Below are 19930 nucleotides of genomic sequence, written 5' to 3'. Positions count from 1 at the left end.
AGTAGAAACACTGCTGGATAACAGGATGAATACAGAGAGGATTGGTGAGACTTACATGAACTGATGCTAAGTGAAATGAGCAGAACCAGATCATCATTATATACATCAACAACAATACTGTATGAGGATGTATTCTGATAGAAGTGGATTTCTTTGACAAAGAGAAGATTTAACTCAGTTTCAATTGATCAATGATGGACAGAAGCAGCTACACCCAAAGAAAGAACACTGGGAAATGAATGTAAACTGCTTGCATTTTTGTCTTTCTTCCCGGGTTATTTTTACCTTCTGAATCCAATTCTTCCGGTGCAACAAGTGAACTGTTTGGTTTTGCACACATATATTGTATCTAAGATACACTGAGACATATTTAACTTATATAGGACAGCTTGCCATCTGGGGGAGGGGGTGAAGGGAGGGAGGGGAGAAGTCAGAACAGAAGTGAGTACAAGGGATAATGTTGTTTAAAAAAACTACCCAGGCATGGGTTCTGTCAATAAAAAGTTAAAAAAAAAAGAAAGAAAAGAAAAGAAAAGAAAAAAGAAACACTGTTGGATCAAAGGGTATGCACAGTTTGATAACACTTTGGGCATGGTTCCAAATTGTTCTCCAGAATGTTTAGATCAGTTCACAACTCCACCAACAATGCATCAGTGTCCCAGTTTTCCTATATCCCCTGCAACATTCATCATTATCTTTTCCTGTCATCTTAGCCAAGCTAAGAGATGTGTAGTGGTACCTCAGAGTTGTCTTATTTTGCATTTCTCTGAAGATAGGTTCTTATAATGAGTCTTTATAATAGGCCTTAAACTTCTATGTAAACATCACTTGTTTATCAGTTATAAAACTCACTTGTAGAACCATAAAAATATTGACAAAGATTATTTCCACTCTGTTTTAGTCAAATCCCATGTCTAAACCCAGCATGGGTAGGATACCTTGATACCTTGGAAAGTCCCCAAACTTATTTTTGTACTTCTGTCATGAGCAGGTGACCATCTTATGACCACTTAGTGAAAATGCCCCATACTTCACCCAAATGTGACTGCTCCCTCCTGTTACCTCCCCCCCAGCTGATGTCATTTTTGGCCCCCAAGAGTAAGGTCTATCAACCAATGAAATTCTGTATTTTACCATGCTTCTTTTTGTTTATTTGGGAATAAAACTATAAAAACAAAGGAAAGAAGGGGGCATATATGATCATGAAGAGGATTTGAAGTCCTTTTCACTAAAGGGGACCATTGACACTCTAATAAAATATCACTGGCTCAGACCTCTACCTCAGTGTTTTTTCTTGAAGCTTGGACTATTATAATCCCCAATATGACTATATTTATAGAGGAAATTTCTATATACATATATGTGGGAGTAATCAACTCTGAGGTCTTTTCTATTTCTAGGGTTCTCTTATCATCACACATGATATTTAGAACAGATTATCATAAGAATGTTGGCAAATCATTTTCATTTTGCCTCTATTGTCTTCTAGTTAAATGTTCTTGGGCTCTCTGCTTTAGCAGAGGTTTTAACCTCTCTGAAGGCTCAATTTCTTTACTATTCTGTATGGCAATAGTATTCAAAATCTTCTATTCACCTTTTACATAGTATTTTGAGAATAAACTAGTATAAGCTGGGGCTGCTTCTAATGGTCATGTTTCTGCATTTGGCACAAATAACGAGAACTTGCTAATTAACATAGTTTCTAGTTTTATCAATCTATTTGTGATGTCTGTTTTCCATCAGACTTCTTTAGGAAATGGTCATAGAATTAATATATTTCTTGCTTGTGTCTATTTTATAGTCAATCAGGATGGGTTAGGGCTGCTATAGTGGCTTCACATTTTTCTCCTTTCTTCCAAGCTGGGTTTATTGTGATGCTTACTGTAGCCCCATGTCGATCTGCTTGTACCCAAGACACTAATTCTGAAATTACATCCTATCTTTGAGATCATTGTGATAAAGTGCAGGAAAATAAAAGCAAAAATAGTGTTTACTTTCAGGGAGTTTACATTATAATGAGGCAAACAAAATGCAAATATCTATATACATAAAAGCACAGGATGTGTAGAAGGAAATTTCAAAGAACAATAAATAGCTTCAGTAGGGAGGAATAGAATGGAACTAAGCCTCTGGCATAGGATGATATGTTAGCTTGAGTCTTGTATCAACCCAGGGAAACTAAAAAGTAGAGGTGTGGAAGACAATATTGTAAGTGTGGGGTACAAGGTGAGATGATTAAAGAAATGAACTAGAATGTGACTATGTGGATGGGGAATAGTGGAAATATACAAGAGATGTCATGAAGGTAGAAATGACAAGATTTGGCAATGAATTGTACATTGACATGAAAATGAAGAGTTGAGGATAAACTGAAGTTGGGAGTCTATTTGACTGAAAAAATGGTGGTTCCCTTAACAGTAAAAAGTTCAAAAAGTGGAATGATTTGGAAGAAAATCTAATGAGTTCTTTTTGGAAATGCTATTTTAGAATACTGTAGGGCATCTAATTCAAGATGCTAAAAAAGACAGTTTTCCCAGCACATCTAAGTGACACAGTAGATAGAGCACCAGCCCTGAAGGTAGGAGGCCCTGAATTCAAATCAGATTTCAATCACTTAATACTTCCTAGCTGTGTGACCCTGGGCAAGTCACTTAACCCCAATTGCTTCAGGAAAAAAAAAAAAAAAAAAAAAAAAGTTTTCCCATAATATTCATAGTAATGAGGATGTCTATACTCAAGACCTTTCCAGGATGGATAGCATACAGTTTGGGATTATGTTCTGCTGCTTTAGCCTTTAAGAGTTTAGAGTCACTACAGTCTATAATCAAATAAAATAGAAAAAGTTGTCTTATCTAGTGCATGCTTCATTTCCTTAGGGAAGGAGACTGCTCCCAAGTAACTGACTTTGCATAGTCAAAAAGCTAGCAAATGCCAGATTTGACTTCAGGTATTCCTAATTCCAAGTCCAGAATTCTATTCACTAAACATTCTTCAGGTAAGGAATCCCAGGTTTGACTCCTGGTTTTACTTCCTAATTATATAATTATATTCCTAATTAAGGAATAGGTCACTATCTCTCCGGGTCTCTGCTTCCTTAAACAAAAATTGAAGGGCTTGAACTAAATGATCCTTAAAGTTCCTTCTAGTCCTAAAATCTTATGATTTTTGTAATGTATATGTAAGGGAAAATGTATATGAGAGCACATCCTCTGATCTACCAATTTGGGCTTCTTTAAGTCAGTTGCCTCCATCCTAGCTTTCCTCAACTTTCTGAGAATTCTCTTTCTCTGGCTTCATGCATCTTTGGGCATATCTTATAATTCTTATTTTCTAAACACAACAGAATTGCCTTTCAGATTTCAAAATGGTCTAGTATTCTTTATCCTATAAAGGTTCTTCCTATATGATTCATTTAAGGTACTACTTTGTAGCTCATGAGATTTCTTTGGTATGAAGAGGGAAAAATAATCTTTTATACTGTATTTTGATACTTTTAAAATTCATGATTTTTAGTGATTTTTGTCTTGTTTCTCCACTGATTGAAACATGTGTGAGCTTTGGTAAATCCATTTTCTTGAGCTGCTGTGGCTGAAAAAAATCATCTGCCTGCTGATAAGTCAGATAATGAGCCTCTTCAGATTTTGCTATGCTTCTCCTCAAATTAACAGAGAATGCTGAAGTACGTACTATGCTGGTGCATGCCCCAACATTAAAAAAGGGTGGAAAGAGCAATCAATTTGGAATCACAGGACCTAGTTTTGAATCTGGGCTCTACAATTAGCTAGATATTGATATCTACTTGGAGAAAGGTCTACAGTGAGGTGCTACAGCAAGAAACATGGCTCTGTGCTTGTCAGTGTTTTTATCAGTGACTTGAATGAAGATATGGTTGTCACATTTTGGCAAAGTTAAGAAGGACAGCCAACACTTTGGAGCATAGAACATCTAAAAATGTTCTGAAGGATTAGAATGATGGGGCAATTGAAAATGATGAAATTTGTTAGGGAAAAATATGAAGGCCTGCACTTCTAAGATGATTTTTGTGAACATAGTAAATAGGGTGGAGGAAGTCTCCTCTAAACCACTAGGTTTAGATGTATTTTTCTGGTTTTTAAAGTTTGAACACCTGTAGTCCCTACTACTAGATTTTAGACACTTCTGATAGGGCATTAACTCTCAGCTCATTGGTGAATTTGGGGAGATTTAGAATGGGTAACTCAAGTGAACATTTCATACCTTCCTAAACCAAGCCTCAGCTATCAGGTCAATCTAAGTACTCTAGTATTTTTCATCTGAGGCAATAATAATGGAGTATTAAATCATTTAAAACAAAAGTGCTTGGCTCAGTTTCTTTTTCTATAAAATGAATTAAACTAGATGACCTCTAAAATCACTTCAAGTTTTAAGTCTATGATCTAATTAGTTATTGAAACAGATTAAAGGTATAAAATTATTTTTGAAATAATGAAAATCCTGAATTAAAGTAAAGCCAGTACTTAAAAAAAAAAAAATCCTGGCCATGTAATTAGCATTGAAACTCTCTGCACTCATTGCAGATCATAGTCTCTCCAAGATTTAGTAAAAAGTTTTATGAATTGTTTGGAAGGAAGTATCACTTGGTAAATCAGTCTTCAGATTATGAGCCTTTCCTAATGTAATTCAATTGTCCTCAAGCTCATTCTTGAAGATTTTCTGGCTTGGTTGAACTTGCTTCCAGAGTTCAAGTTCTTGGAGAATTTTGGGTCACCTCAGGGCAATAATATAGCATCAGAATAGGTCATTAAATAGCTCATTTGGATATTTTCCTATTTTCTTTTTTGTACTTGAATATTTTAAAATAATTACTTGTAAATTCATATGATTACATTAAAAAAAAAACAAAAACTTTAGTAAGGTTTGTCTCCAACAGAAGAACCCCTTCTTCTGTTGAAGTGGGAGCAAAAGAATCTTCCAAGTGTCCTGACAAAAGATATCCATAATTGACAATAGGAGTATATAACATCAGTATGCCAATTGCCTAAGCCTATTAGCTGGGGATAAAAAAGAAACTGGATAATGTATTGCTGAGAATAGCTAAGTCATTTACAGTTGATCATTGTAAAATATTGCTGTTGTTATGTACAATGTTCTTATGGTTCTGCTCACTTCACTTTGCATCAGTTCATGTCTTTTCAGGTTTTTCTGAAAACATCCTGCTCATCATTTCTTATAGCACAATAGTATTCCATTACAACTTGTTTAGCCATTCCCAAACTGATAAGCATTCCTCATTTTCCAGTTCTTTGCCTCCACAAAAGGAGCTGCTATAAATATTTTTATTCAGTTAGGTTCTTCCTCTACCTCCCTTTTAAAAAATCTCTTTGTTATAAAGACCTAGTACTGGTATTGGTGGGTCAAAGGATATGCAGTTTTACAGCCCCATCCATATTTCCAAATTGCTCTCCAGAATGGTTAGACCAATTTACAACTCCATCAACAATGCTTTAGTATCCCAATTTTCCCCCACATTTGTCATTTTCCTTTTAGAGCATGTAAGTCAATGTGATAGGACTGGTGATAACCAATCTGAGGTGATACTTCAAGAATTGTTTTAATTTTCATTTTTCTAACCAATAATATAGAATATTTTATATGACTATCAATAGCTTTGATTTCTTCTGAAAATTGCCAATTCAAATCCTTTGAATATTTGTCAATTGAGGAATGACTTATATTCTTATAAATTTGACTCAGTTCTTTATATATTGGAGAAATGAAATCTTTTATCAAAAAAACACTGTAAATTCCTCCCTCCCTCCCTCCCCCCCCCCAGCGTTTTTGCTTTCCTTCTAATCTTGGCTGCATTGGTTTTATTTAAAACCTTTTAAATTTCATATAATCAAAATTATCCATTACACATCTTTTATATTCTCCATCTCTTGTTTAGTCATAAATTCTTTTCCTTTCTCATTAGATCTGACAGATAAACTATTCCATCCTCCCCTAATTTGCTTATGGTACCCTTTATGTCTAAATCATGTACCTATTTTGCTATTATCTTGGTATAGATAGATATGGCTGACTTGTTGTTCTCTAACTAGTTTCTGCTAAACTTGTTTTCAGGTTTTTAAGCAGTTTTTGTCAAATACTGAGCTTTTGTTCAAGAAGCTTGGATCTTTGGGTTTATCAAGCACTTGTTTGTCCTTCCTGCTCTAACTGTACTAAAATCACATCACAATATAGGGGTTAATAGTGAGTCCCACTATGGATTTTCAATAATACAAGGCATTACTTGGATATACCTTAGTACTGACGCTAGTTTACTATGATAGTTTATTATTGTGTCTCCAGTACCTAATCTATTCCATTGATTCACCACTCTTTATCTCAATCAGTACCAGATTGTTTTGATGATTACCACTTTGTAATGTACTTTGATATCTGGGACAGATCCTGAGCAAATCACTTATTTTCACTGGGTTTCCTCATGTGTAAAATGAATCTGATTAAATCACTGCTAAAATGGTGTCTACCTCTAAAGCCTATTGTTCTTAAGCTCTTCTATGTAGAAAGGAACTGCTTGAACAATTAAAGGAAATGTTTTGAGTTGGAAAACTATACATTGATTTGATATGGTTATCTGCAAATGTTAATACATACATTTCTTCAGCAAAAAAAAAGTCAGTTATTTCCCCTTCAAGAGAGCATATCATGTACTATATCCAGTGCCTGCTTCAGTACTTTGTCTTAAAATATTCTTTACTTGAAACTGTATAATATTAAAATTGAGTTCGGAGGATCAGACTTAATGCTGAAAGGAGCCTTTTCAGCTCTTCCAACCCCTTCAATTTAAAGTTGGGGGAAATTGAGGCCCAGTGAGATTGTGACTTGTACACAGTCACTCAAGTAAAAATTGGCATAATGCAAAACTCGAGGTCAGGTTCTCTGATTCCGGCAAACCAGCCATTATTCCACAGAACACTTCTAAATCTGCCCTTGATTTTTGTGGCATTGTCTCATAACAGAGCGATGGGTGAAGACTGGGTTATTTAGTACTCAGTATGGCAGGAGAAACTTCCTAGGTATTTTAATTGTTATTTTAATGAGCTGTCTAGCGCCCCGCAGGCGCTCCAAAAACATAAAATGAATGAAATAAAACGCAGTTTAAACAAAGCCTGGGTGGAAACCCTCACGCCACCCAGGTGCTTTCCAAAGCCATTTTTTTAAAGCCGACCAAAACACCTTACTGGGGATGGACAAGCCTAGGAGATTCCCCGCGGGTTTCCCCTGATCCACAGCTAAGCTGCTTTCGTACAAACTCAAGCCTCTGGACGCCTCCACCTCCGTTCTTAAGACCGCCCGAGTCAACGCCCGGAACTCTCGCCTACACCGAGCCTACATCCTCTTCTCCTCCCCTCCCAGCTGCCAGGCCACAGCTGCGGCTCCGGCTCCGGCTCCGGGGCGGAGGTGGGGCTGCTTTTCTCAGCCTCCTCCGCCCCTCCGGTTCCCCCCTTAACTCCGCGCTGCCCAAGCTGGCGCCCAGGACTATAACTGCGACCCACTCGTAGCAGGTGAGGAAGCTAGAGACCGAACCAGAGGTGGGGGTTCGCGCGTGCGTGCCGAGCTTTCATTGGAAGCAGCCTGCGCTCCTGCCTCACGGCACTCACAGCACCCTCCAGCGGCGACGCGCTTACGGGCCCTCGGCCCGGGCTGGGAGGTGGCGATACTGAGCCAGCAGAGTTTGGCCCCGCCCCTCACCCAGGGCCCGCCCCGGCCCCGGTCCCGGCCTCCTTGAGCTGCTGCTCCTCCTCCCTCGCTGAGGTTTCTTTCCTTCACTCGGCTCAGGAACGCAGCAGCAGCAGGGGCTGCGGCTTTCCCTCGGCTCGCCTAGCCTCCTTTGTGCTCGGAACCTATAGCGCCTGTTCCGCCTCCTGCTGTTGCTCCCTCTCTTCCTACACCTCACTCCCGGGCCAGAAGCCTCCGTCGGCTGCACGGCCGGCGTTCGATGCCCGACAGCGGCACCCGCTGAATTACAACCTCGCCGCTGCCGCTTTCCTTGCCCGTAAGAGGAAGACCATGTCTGCGGTTTCGGGAGCCGGCTCGGGCGTGGAGGCGGGCTTTTCCAGCGAAGAGCTGCTGACGCTGCGCTACCCGCTGCATCGTGCTTGCCGGGACGGAGACCTGGCCGCACTCTGCGCCCTGCTCCAGCACACGCCCCGAGCCCACCTGGCTGCCGAGGACTCTTTCTACGGATGGACGCCCGTGCACTGGGCCGCACACTTCGGTAAGGTAAGCAGGGGCGGGGAGCGGCGGAGACTGGCCGACAGAGCTGAACCAGAGCAGGTTTGGCAACCGCGCGCCCCTTCCTGGGCTCGAGCTAGCGGTAAGGTGCGGGCGGGGGTGGGTGCTGGAGGGAATGTCGCTTTAAGGCGCCATTTTCTATAGTTCTGTGGTTTTTTTTTTTTAATTGCCCTTCCATGAGGAGTGATGGGGCCGGAGAAGGAGGTACGGAGCGCGGGCTGATAGAGCGGTCTGGCGCATGCGCGCACCTCTTTTTTCATTCCCTTCCACCCGTTTAGCACGGGAAGCCCCTGGTGGGAGGGTACAGTGGCGGGAGATAGGCTGAGGAAGCGGGTGATGTCGCGCCTTGTCTCGATTGAGAGTCTGAAGCGGATGGACGCTGCTAGGGAGGGCAAGGGGGAGGTGATGGGACCCACTGGATCATAAGGGACGCTGCGGGTGGTGGTGGTGGGGAGAGCATGTTTCAAACTTGGAGGCGGGTTCTCTTACCGGCCAGCCTTTTGCCCTCCCTTTGACCCTGTTGCGGGGAAGGAGCTGCTTGGTGGAGAATTGGGGGTGCTTGTGAGAGTAGGAAAGGAGGGGCTGGCGGCGTGGTCCAACTTCTGTTAGAACTCCTTCGAGGCATGGAACGAAAGGGGCGGGGTGAAGGAGGGGAGAGTGGCTTCATTTTAGCTGCTGCCTGGGGGCCCGGTGGAAGAGGCCTCGGCGCGCGAACATGCGCGCCGCCCTTGGCGGGCAGGCCCTATGCGCGTGCCTTTTGCCTAGGCGGTTTCTCTGTGTAGCATGGTTCGGGCATCCCAACCAGTCTCCGCAATTAGGCCCGTAATGGAGGCGCCGCCGGTGTTTGTAGCGGTGCCAGGGCCCGCGCTGACGCCAAGCCTTTCAAGTGGTTATTGCCCAGTAAATAATTTGCCTGAGCGACAGCCTAATTTGCAACCTAGAAGTAGCCCGAGGAGCTACTTTTGGGAGCTTGAGGTGTTTAAAATGGAGATTTGAGGCGAACTTTTTTTAGTAATGTGTCTTTTGTCTGTAAGAACTTGTATCTGACCCCTGCTTTCTTCTGGTAAAGGCTTCACTGAAGCACCGATTGACCGTTCTTCTGTTATGGCAACTAAGTTGTTATGTTTTATAATAGACAAAGAGTCTATTGTATGCCCTAGATACAGTCCCCGCGGATGTTAGGCACCAGTGGCTGAACAAGTTTGCTTATATACGTGTTGGAAAATCATTTGTGAAATAAGTCATTTTACTAAATTAAATCTAAAGGTCGAGATTCTAGTCTTTTAAAAAAAAATGTACATATATTTAAATTCCTACCTTAAAAGGTTGTTTATGCCTATTGTGACTAAATATTAAGTAGTTTAGTACTTTGGAAGACCATTTCGTTATTTTAATGATGTGATAATATGATAAGATTTTTCAGTTACTGTAATGAATGAATGTAAAACTATTCAGATTTAGAAATGGAAAGGGAGCCATAAGCTTATTACTTGTTTGAAAACTGACGTAACTTAGATAAAATCTTGTTTCGAAAATTGTTTTAAGGAAAACTTAAGGCATTCTTGATATTTAAGGAAAACTTGATGGTGCAGTATTGACAGGTTTTGAACGAATAAACTCTAATGCTGTTTATACTTTTAACAGCCATTTAATTACAGCAGACTTGGTCTCAAGTTAAAGCATAGTGAATAATTTTTCTTTTGTACTGTACTCAATTTTTGCAGGAACCAGATTTAGATTCACAACATTTATATTTGGAAGAGACCTTAGGGATCACCAAAGCCCAAAGGGGTTAATTAAAAGACTTGCTTTTGTCATAGGTTAATAAGTAACAGAACCAGGATCCAAATCCATTCTTTTTTCCACTGTTCTAAGTGGTCAATTAGAGTATGATTTGTTATGTATGTGATAGTTTAGTTTAATTATAAATTTAGTAGACTAGCAAGAACACAATAAATTTCGACATACATCCCGAGTTAAAATAATACTTCATTTATTTTGCATTCTAAGGTATTCCACACAGTTCAATTTTTTCCAACCAACCATCTAAAGCATGCATCTCTGAAGTGACACTTTCTTAAAAGTTTTTTTGAAGAAAATCTAAAATGTTCACTTGCCTTTTATTAAACAATACTGAACATAGTTTATTTGTGTATAGTAGATTCTGTATCATTACTATGAGTGTCCTGACTGTACTTATTAGTAAGATCTTGGATATGCCTACTCTTTTTAAAAAGAGGAAATTGAACTAGATGGTCTCCAGGATATTCAAACTTATGGTGCTATGTAAGCTAATGCAGTAATGGCCTGAGAAGCTATTAGTGATTCTATCTGAAATCAAGCTTATTGAAACCCAGATTGTTTTGCTTATTATTATATCCTTCCTTTAGTTAGCTGTGGAATTTATTAAATTCCCTTCATGAGTCTAATATGATATAAATTTTTATTAGGTGAGTTTTATTGTAGCTATGTTTCTTCACTTGGAAGACTTTCACTCTTTAAATGGAGATTGTTTATATGTAGGGTTCTGCTTTTCATGATATCTTCAAGAGAATGAAACGCTGTTTTTAATTTTAACCTTTTCAATTCACTTAATGCTGGACACCCGTATAACCTATAAAATGAGGGTGGAGAAGGTGAATTGGACAGGTCCCTTTCAGTTCTAAAGCTCTTCTGAGATTCTTTACTGTTAAGACTGACATCCAAATTAGTAGACTATTCAATATGTATATTGGATCAGTAAATTAAACACATATGAAGGAACTCCTGGAAGGGAAACTCCCTTCACTAATGGTGATCATTAACTTGAACTTCAACTCAGGTGCTTCTTGATTCTGTTTACTAATGGTTACATAGCTAGAGAGAATCAGAGATGGCAGCACATGAACCCAGGTGTTTCTGACTTCAGGACTGGCTCAGGTTCTTACTGCTTATTAAATGGAGAAGGGATAGAATTAAATGTTTTTCTGTTTATACATGTTTCCCACTTTAAGCCAGTTAGATTTTTGACTATTCAGGTTTAGGAACAAGATTAAATTATAGAATTCTCTAAGCTTCACTTTAAAGCTAAACTCTGAATATAAGTGAATGTGGGAATGACAGCATAGATTAGATGATTTTTAAGAGCTCTATAGACTATTCTGATTCAGCATTGATTTTCTGTTCAGAATCTTGTGGAAAGAGAATCATAACAAAATTTTATAAGTAAAAAAAAAGAAAAGAATTTAGACTCAAAACTATAGTCAGACTTGTGACTACTGTTTAGATAACGGAATTGTTTTAGTGATTGTTTACAGAAATTCAAGTTAGAACTTTCTGAAATAAATCGGTTGTGAAAATTGTTAGTTTGTGACTGGAGCATTTTTCTTAGGTGAATTAGGTTGGTGTTGAACTAGGAAATGGTAAAGGTTAAACAGAAAATATTTGCTGTAAGTATACAGTTTGAAATAGTATAACCTAGTTCCTTTTCAAGAAGGATTTATATTCCATTATCCTTTTTTTGTGTGTGAAGTCTTCAGTTATCATTTTTGTAAATGTCTTTAATTCTTTTTATGATAGACCTATCTTAGTAACTAATTGTCTTATCATTTTTTTTAAAGCCAAATTAGTCTCTTAAGAAGAATCCTATATTGCCTTGTCAAACCTCTGTGGGCATAGATCATTGGAGATGTGCTACAGCAATTCCTAGCAGGGCACAATAAACAGTTTTTTTTTTTTTTTTTAATGAATGTTAAAGTTCTAGTAGAGGCAAAATTGAGTACTGAATAGAGATAGTTAGTGGCTTTAGTAAGAAAGACCTACCTAGGTATTGCTTTTCAATGCTTTAGACAAATCTTAAGATTAAAAATTGCTGAGCAGGTGCTGATTTTTGATTAAGAAAGTTCTCTGGGAGTTCCCAATGCTATTGAAATCATTAGTCCATCCAAAATGGGTATCTACTGTGGCTAATCATATGCATCCTAACTTCTAGTATTATCTTAATGACAGTCTAATAATATTATAAACAACATCTGCCTGCCTCAGCGGAAATAATCCCCATGCTGACAAAATTGCTGATCCTGGAAGACTACATGTTTGTCATAGAGTACTCGTGGGAGGGAATAGGGTGGTTGTTAAAGTGAATCAAAAATTGGTGTTGGTGTCAAACTCACTGGCTTAGGGTTAACTATATCAAGGGACCAAATAAGTTGATTTCAGAGTTAGATTTTGTTGTTGTTGGCTGTTTTTTGTTGTTCGTTTTTTATGATTGTATTGTTAGCTTTAATGTTTATGATTCACAAAGCTTTTCTAAGTTTAGTTTTGCTTTTTTTGTTATATTAAAATGACTTTTTGTCACTATTGGCAAAGAAATTGGTAATAATGAAAGTTCTCTCTTCACAATAACTTTGAGGTATATATGTGTCATATAAGTCATAAATATTCCTATCCACATTTTACTGCCTCCCAGAGTATTAAAGCACAAACACATTCTGTTAGGCATTGTGCAAGATTCTGAACAGCAGAAAGCACTGCTGTCTAGATATTATATAAAAGCTGAAATGTGTCCATATCCATATATTTATTAATTTATTAAAATACAATTTTAAAACAAATATAAGCTGCTATATATTTTGTTTATTTTTTCAGATTGGTGATCACTGATACTTTAATTTTATGAAATTCTTTACATTTCTGTGACTCAGTATTTATAGTGCTAAAAACTACAGGTATTTTTTAAAATTTCAGCTGTGCTTTTTAATATTCGGGGAAAAATTTTTTTTAATTAGCCCTCTGATTTTTAAAAGGTGCTTTTCAAATGCTAGACATTGTAAAGATTGCAGCTAGATAGTGTATTTATTGCCAGGCCTGGGGTCAGAAAGATTCATCTTGATGAGTTCAAATTTGGCTTCAGGCATTTATGGCTGTGTGACTCTGGGCTAATCACTTAAATCTCTTTGCCTTAGTCCTTCATCTATAAGATGAGCTGGAGAGGGAAATAGCAAACCAAGTATCTTTGCTTAAGAAAACTCTGAATCATATCACAAAGAATTGAACACAGCTGAAAGGACTGAGTAAAAATATTGTGAAAATCAAAGACATAAAAATGTAAAATAATTTTATAAACAGTAAATACCATTAAAACTTTGTATACCGTTTTTATATTTAATATACACTTGAGGCATGGTAGAGATCTCGTCCAGAATTTTCTTGTCTCATTCGGGCCTACCTCTTTTTTTAGCACATCCATACTGGCAATATGACTTTCTTGATAAAGATACTAGAATAATTAGCCATTTCCTTCTCCAGTGAATTAAGGTAGAGGTTAAGTGACTTAGCTAGGGTCACATAGTTAATTTGTCTGAAGTCAAGTTTGAACTCATATCTTCCTAATTGCAGACCTACTGCTCTTTCTATTGAGCCACTAGCAAATCCCTAACTTATTGTTCATAGGAGTAGATCTTTGATGCATATATTAATAATGGACAACTTTTGTGCAAACTTAAGTGGCAAGAGTACAGGAGAGAAAAGTTGACTTAACTTTTAGAGACAATCCTCTAGTTATTTGTTATATTGATTTGTGATTTGTTCTTTCCAGTCAGGAGTGTGCAATACTGTATTCTTCCTTTGGAAGAGTAAGGATATTTCATTGTAATTACATTTGACTGATTTTAAAAAAAATATTTTTTTTAAAAAATTTTCTCCCCAATTGTTAACTGTGGCAGTAAACCTTTTGATCATGAAATAATATTTCCTCTTCTCTTGTCTCCCGCCCTCCCTGGCTTCCTTTATGTTACAGTTAAAATTCCATCTTCTACAAGAAGACTTAACCAGTTCTTAATGTTAGTCCCTTCTTTATCTCCAGTTTAGCTTCAATATGTCTTGTTTGCACATAATTGTTTTCATTTTGTATGTTTCTTCCTCTTCCCCCTTCCAATTCTGTGAATTCTTTGAGCATTTCCCTTCCTTTCTTTACATCTCCAGTGCTTAAACCTACTGCCTAGCTAGCACTTAATAGTATTGAACAATGTTTGATGACTGATTTCATTTCTTACTGTGTGCTCTTCTGACACTGCTCATTAGGAAAAAGCCTTTTTTTTTTTTTTTTTTTTTTTAAATTTTTAAAACATAGGCATAGATTTCAACATTCACTCTTGCAAACCTTGTGTCCCAAAATTTTTTTTCTCTCTCCCTTTTCCTCCCCTTCCCCTAGATGGCAAATAATCCAATATTGTAAAATCTGTGAAATTCTATACATATTTCTACAATTATGCTGCACAAAAAAAGTCAGATCAAGGGAAAGGGAAAACAATGAAAAAAAACAAAACACAAGCAAACAACAAAAAAAGTGTAATCTACACTCGGTCTATATAGGCTCTCTCTGGGTACAGATGAGAGCCTTTTCTTAAGAGAAGGAAAATGGTATAGGAACATATGAATCACAGAAAAGATAATTTGGGCAAGAAGAGTTACTGTACCTAGAGGTTTTATTGAGTCCAACCACATCTTATTTTAGCCTTCCCTGGGTATAGATTTTGACTGTACTCTGTAACCAGGTGTTTAATAGCATATATTTGCAGTAAGACTTTCGGGATACCTAAAGACTATAGGGATATCCTATAGAGAATGGAGCATTCTCTTCCTGAAAGAATGAAGCCAATCACTCCCTCTTCACAGAACGAGGAGATAAACTGTTGAGTATTCATGGTAAATTAATGACTGATTCTGAGCCCATGATAAAGGACAATTCATAGTTTTTGAAGTAACATAAAAGCTACTAATTCAGAAATACTAAAAGCAGTATTTTTGCATTCAAGTCTCTTTTTAAAAGCAGCTAGTGTCAGGAGCAGCTAGGTGGCGCAGTGGATAGAATACCAGTCCTAAAGTCAGGAGGACCCGAGTTCAAATTTGGTCTCACACTTAACATTTCCTAGCTGTCTGACCTTGGGCAAGTCTCTTAATCCCAGTTGCCTCAGCCAAAAAAAAAAGGCAACTAGTGTCATGTCAAAGTTTGTGTATGCCATTTAAGAGGGAGTGATTTCTTGCTACACCCATACAAAGATTTACTTTTAAACATTCAGTTAAACTGATAGAAAATGAAGTGAGAAGAACCAGAAAAACATTGTACACAGTAACAGCAATACTGTACAGTGATCAAATAATAATGACTTAGCTATTCTCAGCAATATAATGTTCCAAGACAATTCCAAAGGACTTATAATAAAAAATGTAATCTATCTTCATAGAACTGATGGAGTCTGAATGCAAATCAAAGTGTATTATTTCAGTTTTCCCCCCTTTGGGTCTGCAGTTCATACTATGGATAATATGGTAATGTTTTACATGTTTTATAAAAACTATATAAAAAAAAACAGGCAGAATACTATGAGCAAAAACAGTGGCAGAGGTATGAGAAGAAATAGCCCATTTTGAGCTGAAATAGAGAACATATAAAAATTCTTCCATTTGGGTGGTGCCAGATTAATTGAGAGCCTTGAATGTTTGCAAAGGGATTCAAACTTGTTTTTGTAAACAATAGGGAACCATACAAGAGTGATATGAGCAGATCTATGCCTAAGGAAGAGAGTAGTCTGGTAAGGATGAATTGTAGTGGGGAAACAACTGGAAGCTGGAAGGTAGTATAGTTGAAATGGTAAGGAAGGCTGGATCTTGTGGTTCCAGTGAGAAAATCTGTCCATTGAAAGGGACATATACCCAAGTGATACTGAGGAGCTTAAGAATAAAATGAACAAAATTTGACCAGCTGTCTGTAGGAGGTTTATAAAGAAGGGTAGTACCCCTTGAAATAGTGGCCAGTCAGAAAGTAAAACAAGAGTTTCAGAAAAGGAAAGGAAATCTGAATTTAGGGTGGCTTGTAGCAGCAGATCAAGGTGATTTTCTCTAGGCATTTGGAAACATGGGTGTTGAGAAACTGATTAGAGGTTTCAGTGAAGATTATAATTGAAGCCTCAGGAATATACAGGAAATTTCTAATTTAAATAATGTGTCCATTACAGAATAGAGTAGTATATGAACAACATGCTAGATTGAGGGGAAATTGCCTCTTCTTTAGAGATGACCATTTGTGAGAGGGGGTCCAAGCAACAGAATAGGTTAGACCAATGACCTTTGAAATTTCTTCCAAGTAGAAGAGTCTGACATAGGTTTTTGGTGTTTTTTTTCCCCCAGTAGGACTTATCACTAATTTGGAATTGGGAGGCAAATGTCTGCAGGTATATTTAATAGTATAACATTTCTAAATGTTTCTCTTATTTCCATTGCTTTTCTTAAAGTTGGAGTGCTTAATACAGCTGGTGAGAGCTGGTGCTACTCCGAATGTCTGTACAACACGATTTGCCCAAACGCCTGCCCATATTGCTGCTTTTGGAGGACATCCTGAGTGCCTGATCTGGTTGATCCAAGCTGGAGCTAACATTAACAAACAGGTATAGAATGGCTGATTTACTTTTTCTTTTCTTTCCCTCTTGTGTCCCCCCAATTGTGACCATTTTGCACTCTGGTATTTAGAATTGATATTCTAATCAAAGTTTGAGTGTTATTCAAAGTGCTGAGCTGAGCACTGTAGTGAATTGTTTTAGAAGAGTGGTATTCTTGGAATTCTTTGTTATTATAAATTCAGGTTAGAAAATGACACATCTAGCAAACATTAATTAAATACTATAGATAAGCTAATATAGCCAGGTTTACAAAAGAATGTGGAAGAAAATTGGGAAAGTTCTGTGGCTTATTTAAAAATTGGAAAAGATAAAAAAAACCACAGTAGGCTGGGCATAATACATGTACATACATATACAAATACATACACACATAAATATCATGGATACCTGTGTCCTTAAAGGGCTTTCTTTTTTTCAAGATTGAAAATACAAATTTTGATATATGCCCAATTCCTACTGTTTGTGCTTTTTCTTCTTTTAATGTTTAATATACCACCCAAAGTTAATTGAAAAGAAAAAATAATGTTTGGAAGAAAATGAAGTAAAGGAGTTGTATTCAAGCTAGTGGTTTAAAAATTCATATCTTGGATTTATTTCTGAGTAGGAAGAAAAAAACAGTCCTATATCTGGAGAAATTTAATCCCTAATTTGACTCCAGTGTTAGCCCTATTACCTGCCAAATGGAAGTAATAGGCAGTTTGTCACTCAGTGCAACTGATTGGCACCCAACAATGGTTGTTGATCCCATTCTTGCCCTAATCTGCTTTCCTTTTTTTCTTCTGCCTTTTCCCTTTGTAACTTCATTATTATTTCTTCCTTAATTCCTTCTCTGCGCTATATTCCTTTCCCCTCCCCCAACGTAGGAAAAGCATACAAATATGCCCTCCCCAAACAGCTCTGGGAAAACTTGAACAGTGAAAAGCAATGCACATAATTTTCCCCCCAGAAAAATGTTTACTTAATTTTATATAAATAACTTAAACACTTCATATAGCTAGTTAGATAAATTGGAACTTTAGGATAAATAAATTTCAGGCTATAAACCTATCTTTAAAATTCACTTTAAATCTATTGAACTTATCTTACTTTCCCCTTTATTTCCCTTCTTCAGCAGTCTCTACGTTTTGTTCTCAAGTCCATCCTTTTTCTCCTCATATACCTTTTTTTTCTCTTCTCATTTCTCCTCTCTTCTCCAAAAGCAACCAATATTTAATCCTTCAGTGCAAAAGTGAATGCATGATCTCATCAACATGGATATTCCATTACAGGTCAAAACCCATTCATATGTCCTATTTCAGTGATTCTTGTCCATAGTCATCCATAAATTCCCCACAGGATCTACCAATGTGCTAGAGATCTTCCTCTAGGTCTCTTGACATTTTGTGAGGACCAGTGCAACTACTTTTTGTGGGTAGGTCATTGTTGGAAATTAGTTATTGCCTGGTTGTCCCAATATATGTGTTTTATTACTCTGAGTCATTTGAAACTTTGGTTCTTCGCAGATAGTGATGTTCAAGATTTGAAACCACATAACATCAATCTCATTTCAGATATTCTTATGCTGATTTTATCAAACCTTAGAAGATTACAGAGCCTCTTTAGTGAGAGGCAAGATTATTCAAAAATCAACAACCCATTCAAAAAATCCCCCCCAAATTGATGGCATGCGTGGAAACTCCCCCCACAAATCCCCATTACTGTATTTATTTTGCATATAGCTTGTATTTGCTTATCTTTGAACATGTTGAATTTTTTCAGTAGGCTGAAGCTTCATTCATGTCCCTACCACCTAGCATAATCCCTACTGGATAAGATGCAAACGTTAACTAAATGCTTACTGTGTGGCAGGTCCTGAAACAAGCTCTGGGAATATTTAAAAAAAAAAACAAAAACATCCCCTACCCCCAAGGAACTTCTAATGAAGGGAGAAAGTGTATATGATAGGTATTTATGAGATTGTATAGAAGGCAAAGTGCAATGACAGCTAGTAGGACTAAGAAGGGTTTCTCTCACAAGGCTGCATTTAAGCTAAATTCTGAAGAAAGTCAGGGATTCTGTCAGATGAGAGAATTCCTTGTAGAGAGGACAGTCATTGTCAAGACCTCAGAGATGATAGGGGGGAGTATTACATGTGAGGAACAGCAGTGAGACAGGTGGCTGGACTAAAAGGATAAGAAGGCAGGAAAGATAGAGGCTAGATCACGAAGCCCTTCAGCAAAAAAGAAAGCAGAAATATTATACAGTTATTGTTTCCTCTACTGGGACCCAAACTTTTTTTTTGAAAGATTATTGACATCTGGTTAAATGTATATTTTGGACTTTTTGTTTTGTTAATTTTAGAAAGACATTTTCCCTCTGTTCCTAGATTTAGTTTGCTTAAAAAAAAAAAAATGTAAGTGAATTTTGAATTCAAATAAAAGGATCTTTGTCAGATATTTTTTTTCTCTAGAATTTGGTTAACAGCATTCTCTTTGCAACAGCTCACTGTTTTATTGAATGAGAATAATTAAAAAATAGCTATTTAAAGTGATATATTTATTTGCAGGATTGTGAGGGTGAAACTCCTATTCACAAAGCTGCACGTTCTGGTAGTATGGATTCTATAAGTGCTCTTGTGGCTAATGGAGCTCAAATCGAGTAAGTGATTTTTGTTTTTTAACTGTGAAACAATATAATTCAGAGTAGACTTTATTAAAATAACACTAGAATAGACACTTGATATTTTAAAAGTGGTTCTTTAACAATTAATAACCTCTGATAGAGAAGCAAAATTTTCTGCTGTTAAGCACCAGCAGATAAAGAGTTTAGCTTTGTTTTGGCTTCACATATAATTGTATGGTGAGAGATAGTGTAGTGTGGTGGAAAATGCACTGACTTACAAAGTTCTTAAGATCTGCATGACATGTGGCCTTGTACAAGTTAATTAATATTTGTTTCTCAGCCTTTTCTATGAGGCTAGATCTAAAGCTCTTTCATCTTCAGACTTTTAGACTCTAAAGTCACAAAATCCCTCTATATGTTATCTCCTTAGGAAATGATTTCTACATTTAAGCTTTAATTTAAGAAAAAAAGACTTGGAAAAAAAGTTTTAATTTTCTTTTTTTTCAGCTCCTTAGAGGAACTGTATACACATGTATATTTTTATATATATACAAACACTCATAAAATTTATTGGGTATTATTAACACAGTATTAGCATTATGATTTAAAATTTT

The 19930-nt window shown here is 37.2% G+C and overlaps 1 protein-coding gene across 2 annotated transcripts in view; it reads left to right on the top strand.

Annotated features, from left to right (window-relative positions):
* Window positions 1-7331: 7331 nt before the first annotated feature.
* ANKRD10 (ankyrin repeat domain 10) overlaps window positions 7332-19930 on the top strand; it is a 46662-nt gene continuing 34063 nt past the window's right edge. The window contains exons 1-3 of one of the 2 annotated variants that reach the window (XM_051984202.1): window positions 7332-8268; window positions 16551-16703; window positions 19261-19352. In XM_051984202.1, the coding sequence (XP_051840162.1) occupies window positions 8056-8268; window positions 16551-16703; window positions 19261-19352 (458 nt within the window). In that variant the 5' untranslated portion in view covers window positions 7332-8055. The remainder of the gene's footprint in view (window positions 8269-16550; window positions 16704-19260; window positions 19353-19930) is intronic. The other variant, XM_051984203.1, reaches the window with a different exon arrangement.

Source organism: Antechinus flavipes, chromosome 3 (genome assembly GCF_016432865.1).
Source record: "Antechinus flavipes isolate AdamAnt ecotype Samford, QLD, Australia chromosome 3, AdamAnt_v2, whole genome shotgun sequence".
Lineage (NCBI taxonomy): Eukaryota > Metazoa > Chordata > Mammalia > Dasyuromorphia > Dasyuridae > Antechinus > Antechinus flavipes.
Note: the sequence above shows the minus strand (reverse complement) of the source record. Positions and strands in the feature narration are given on the sequence as shown.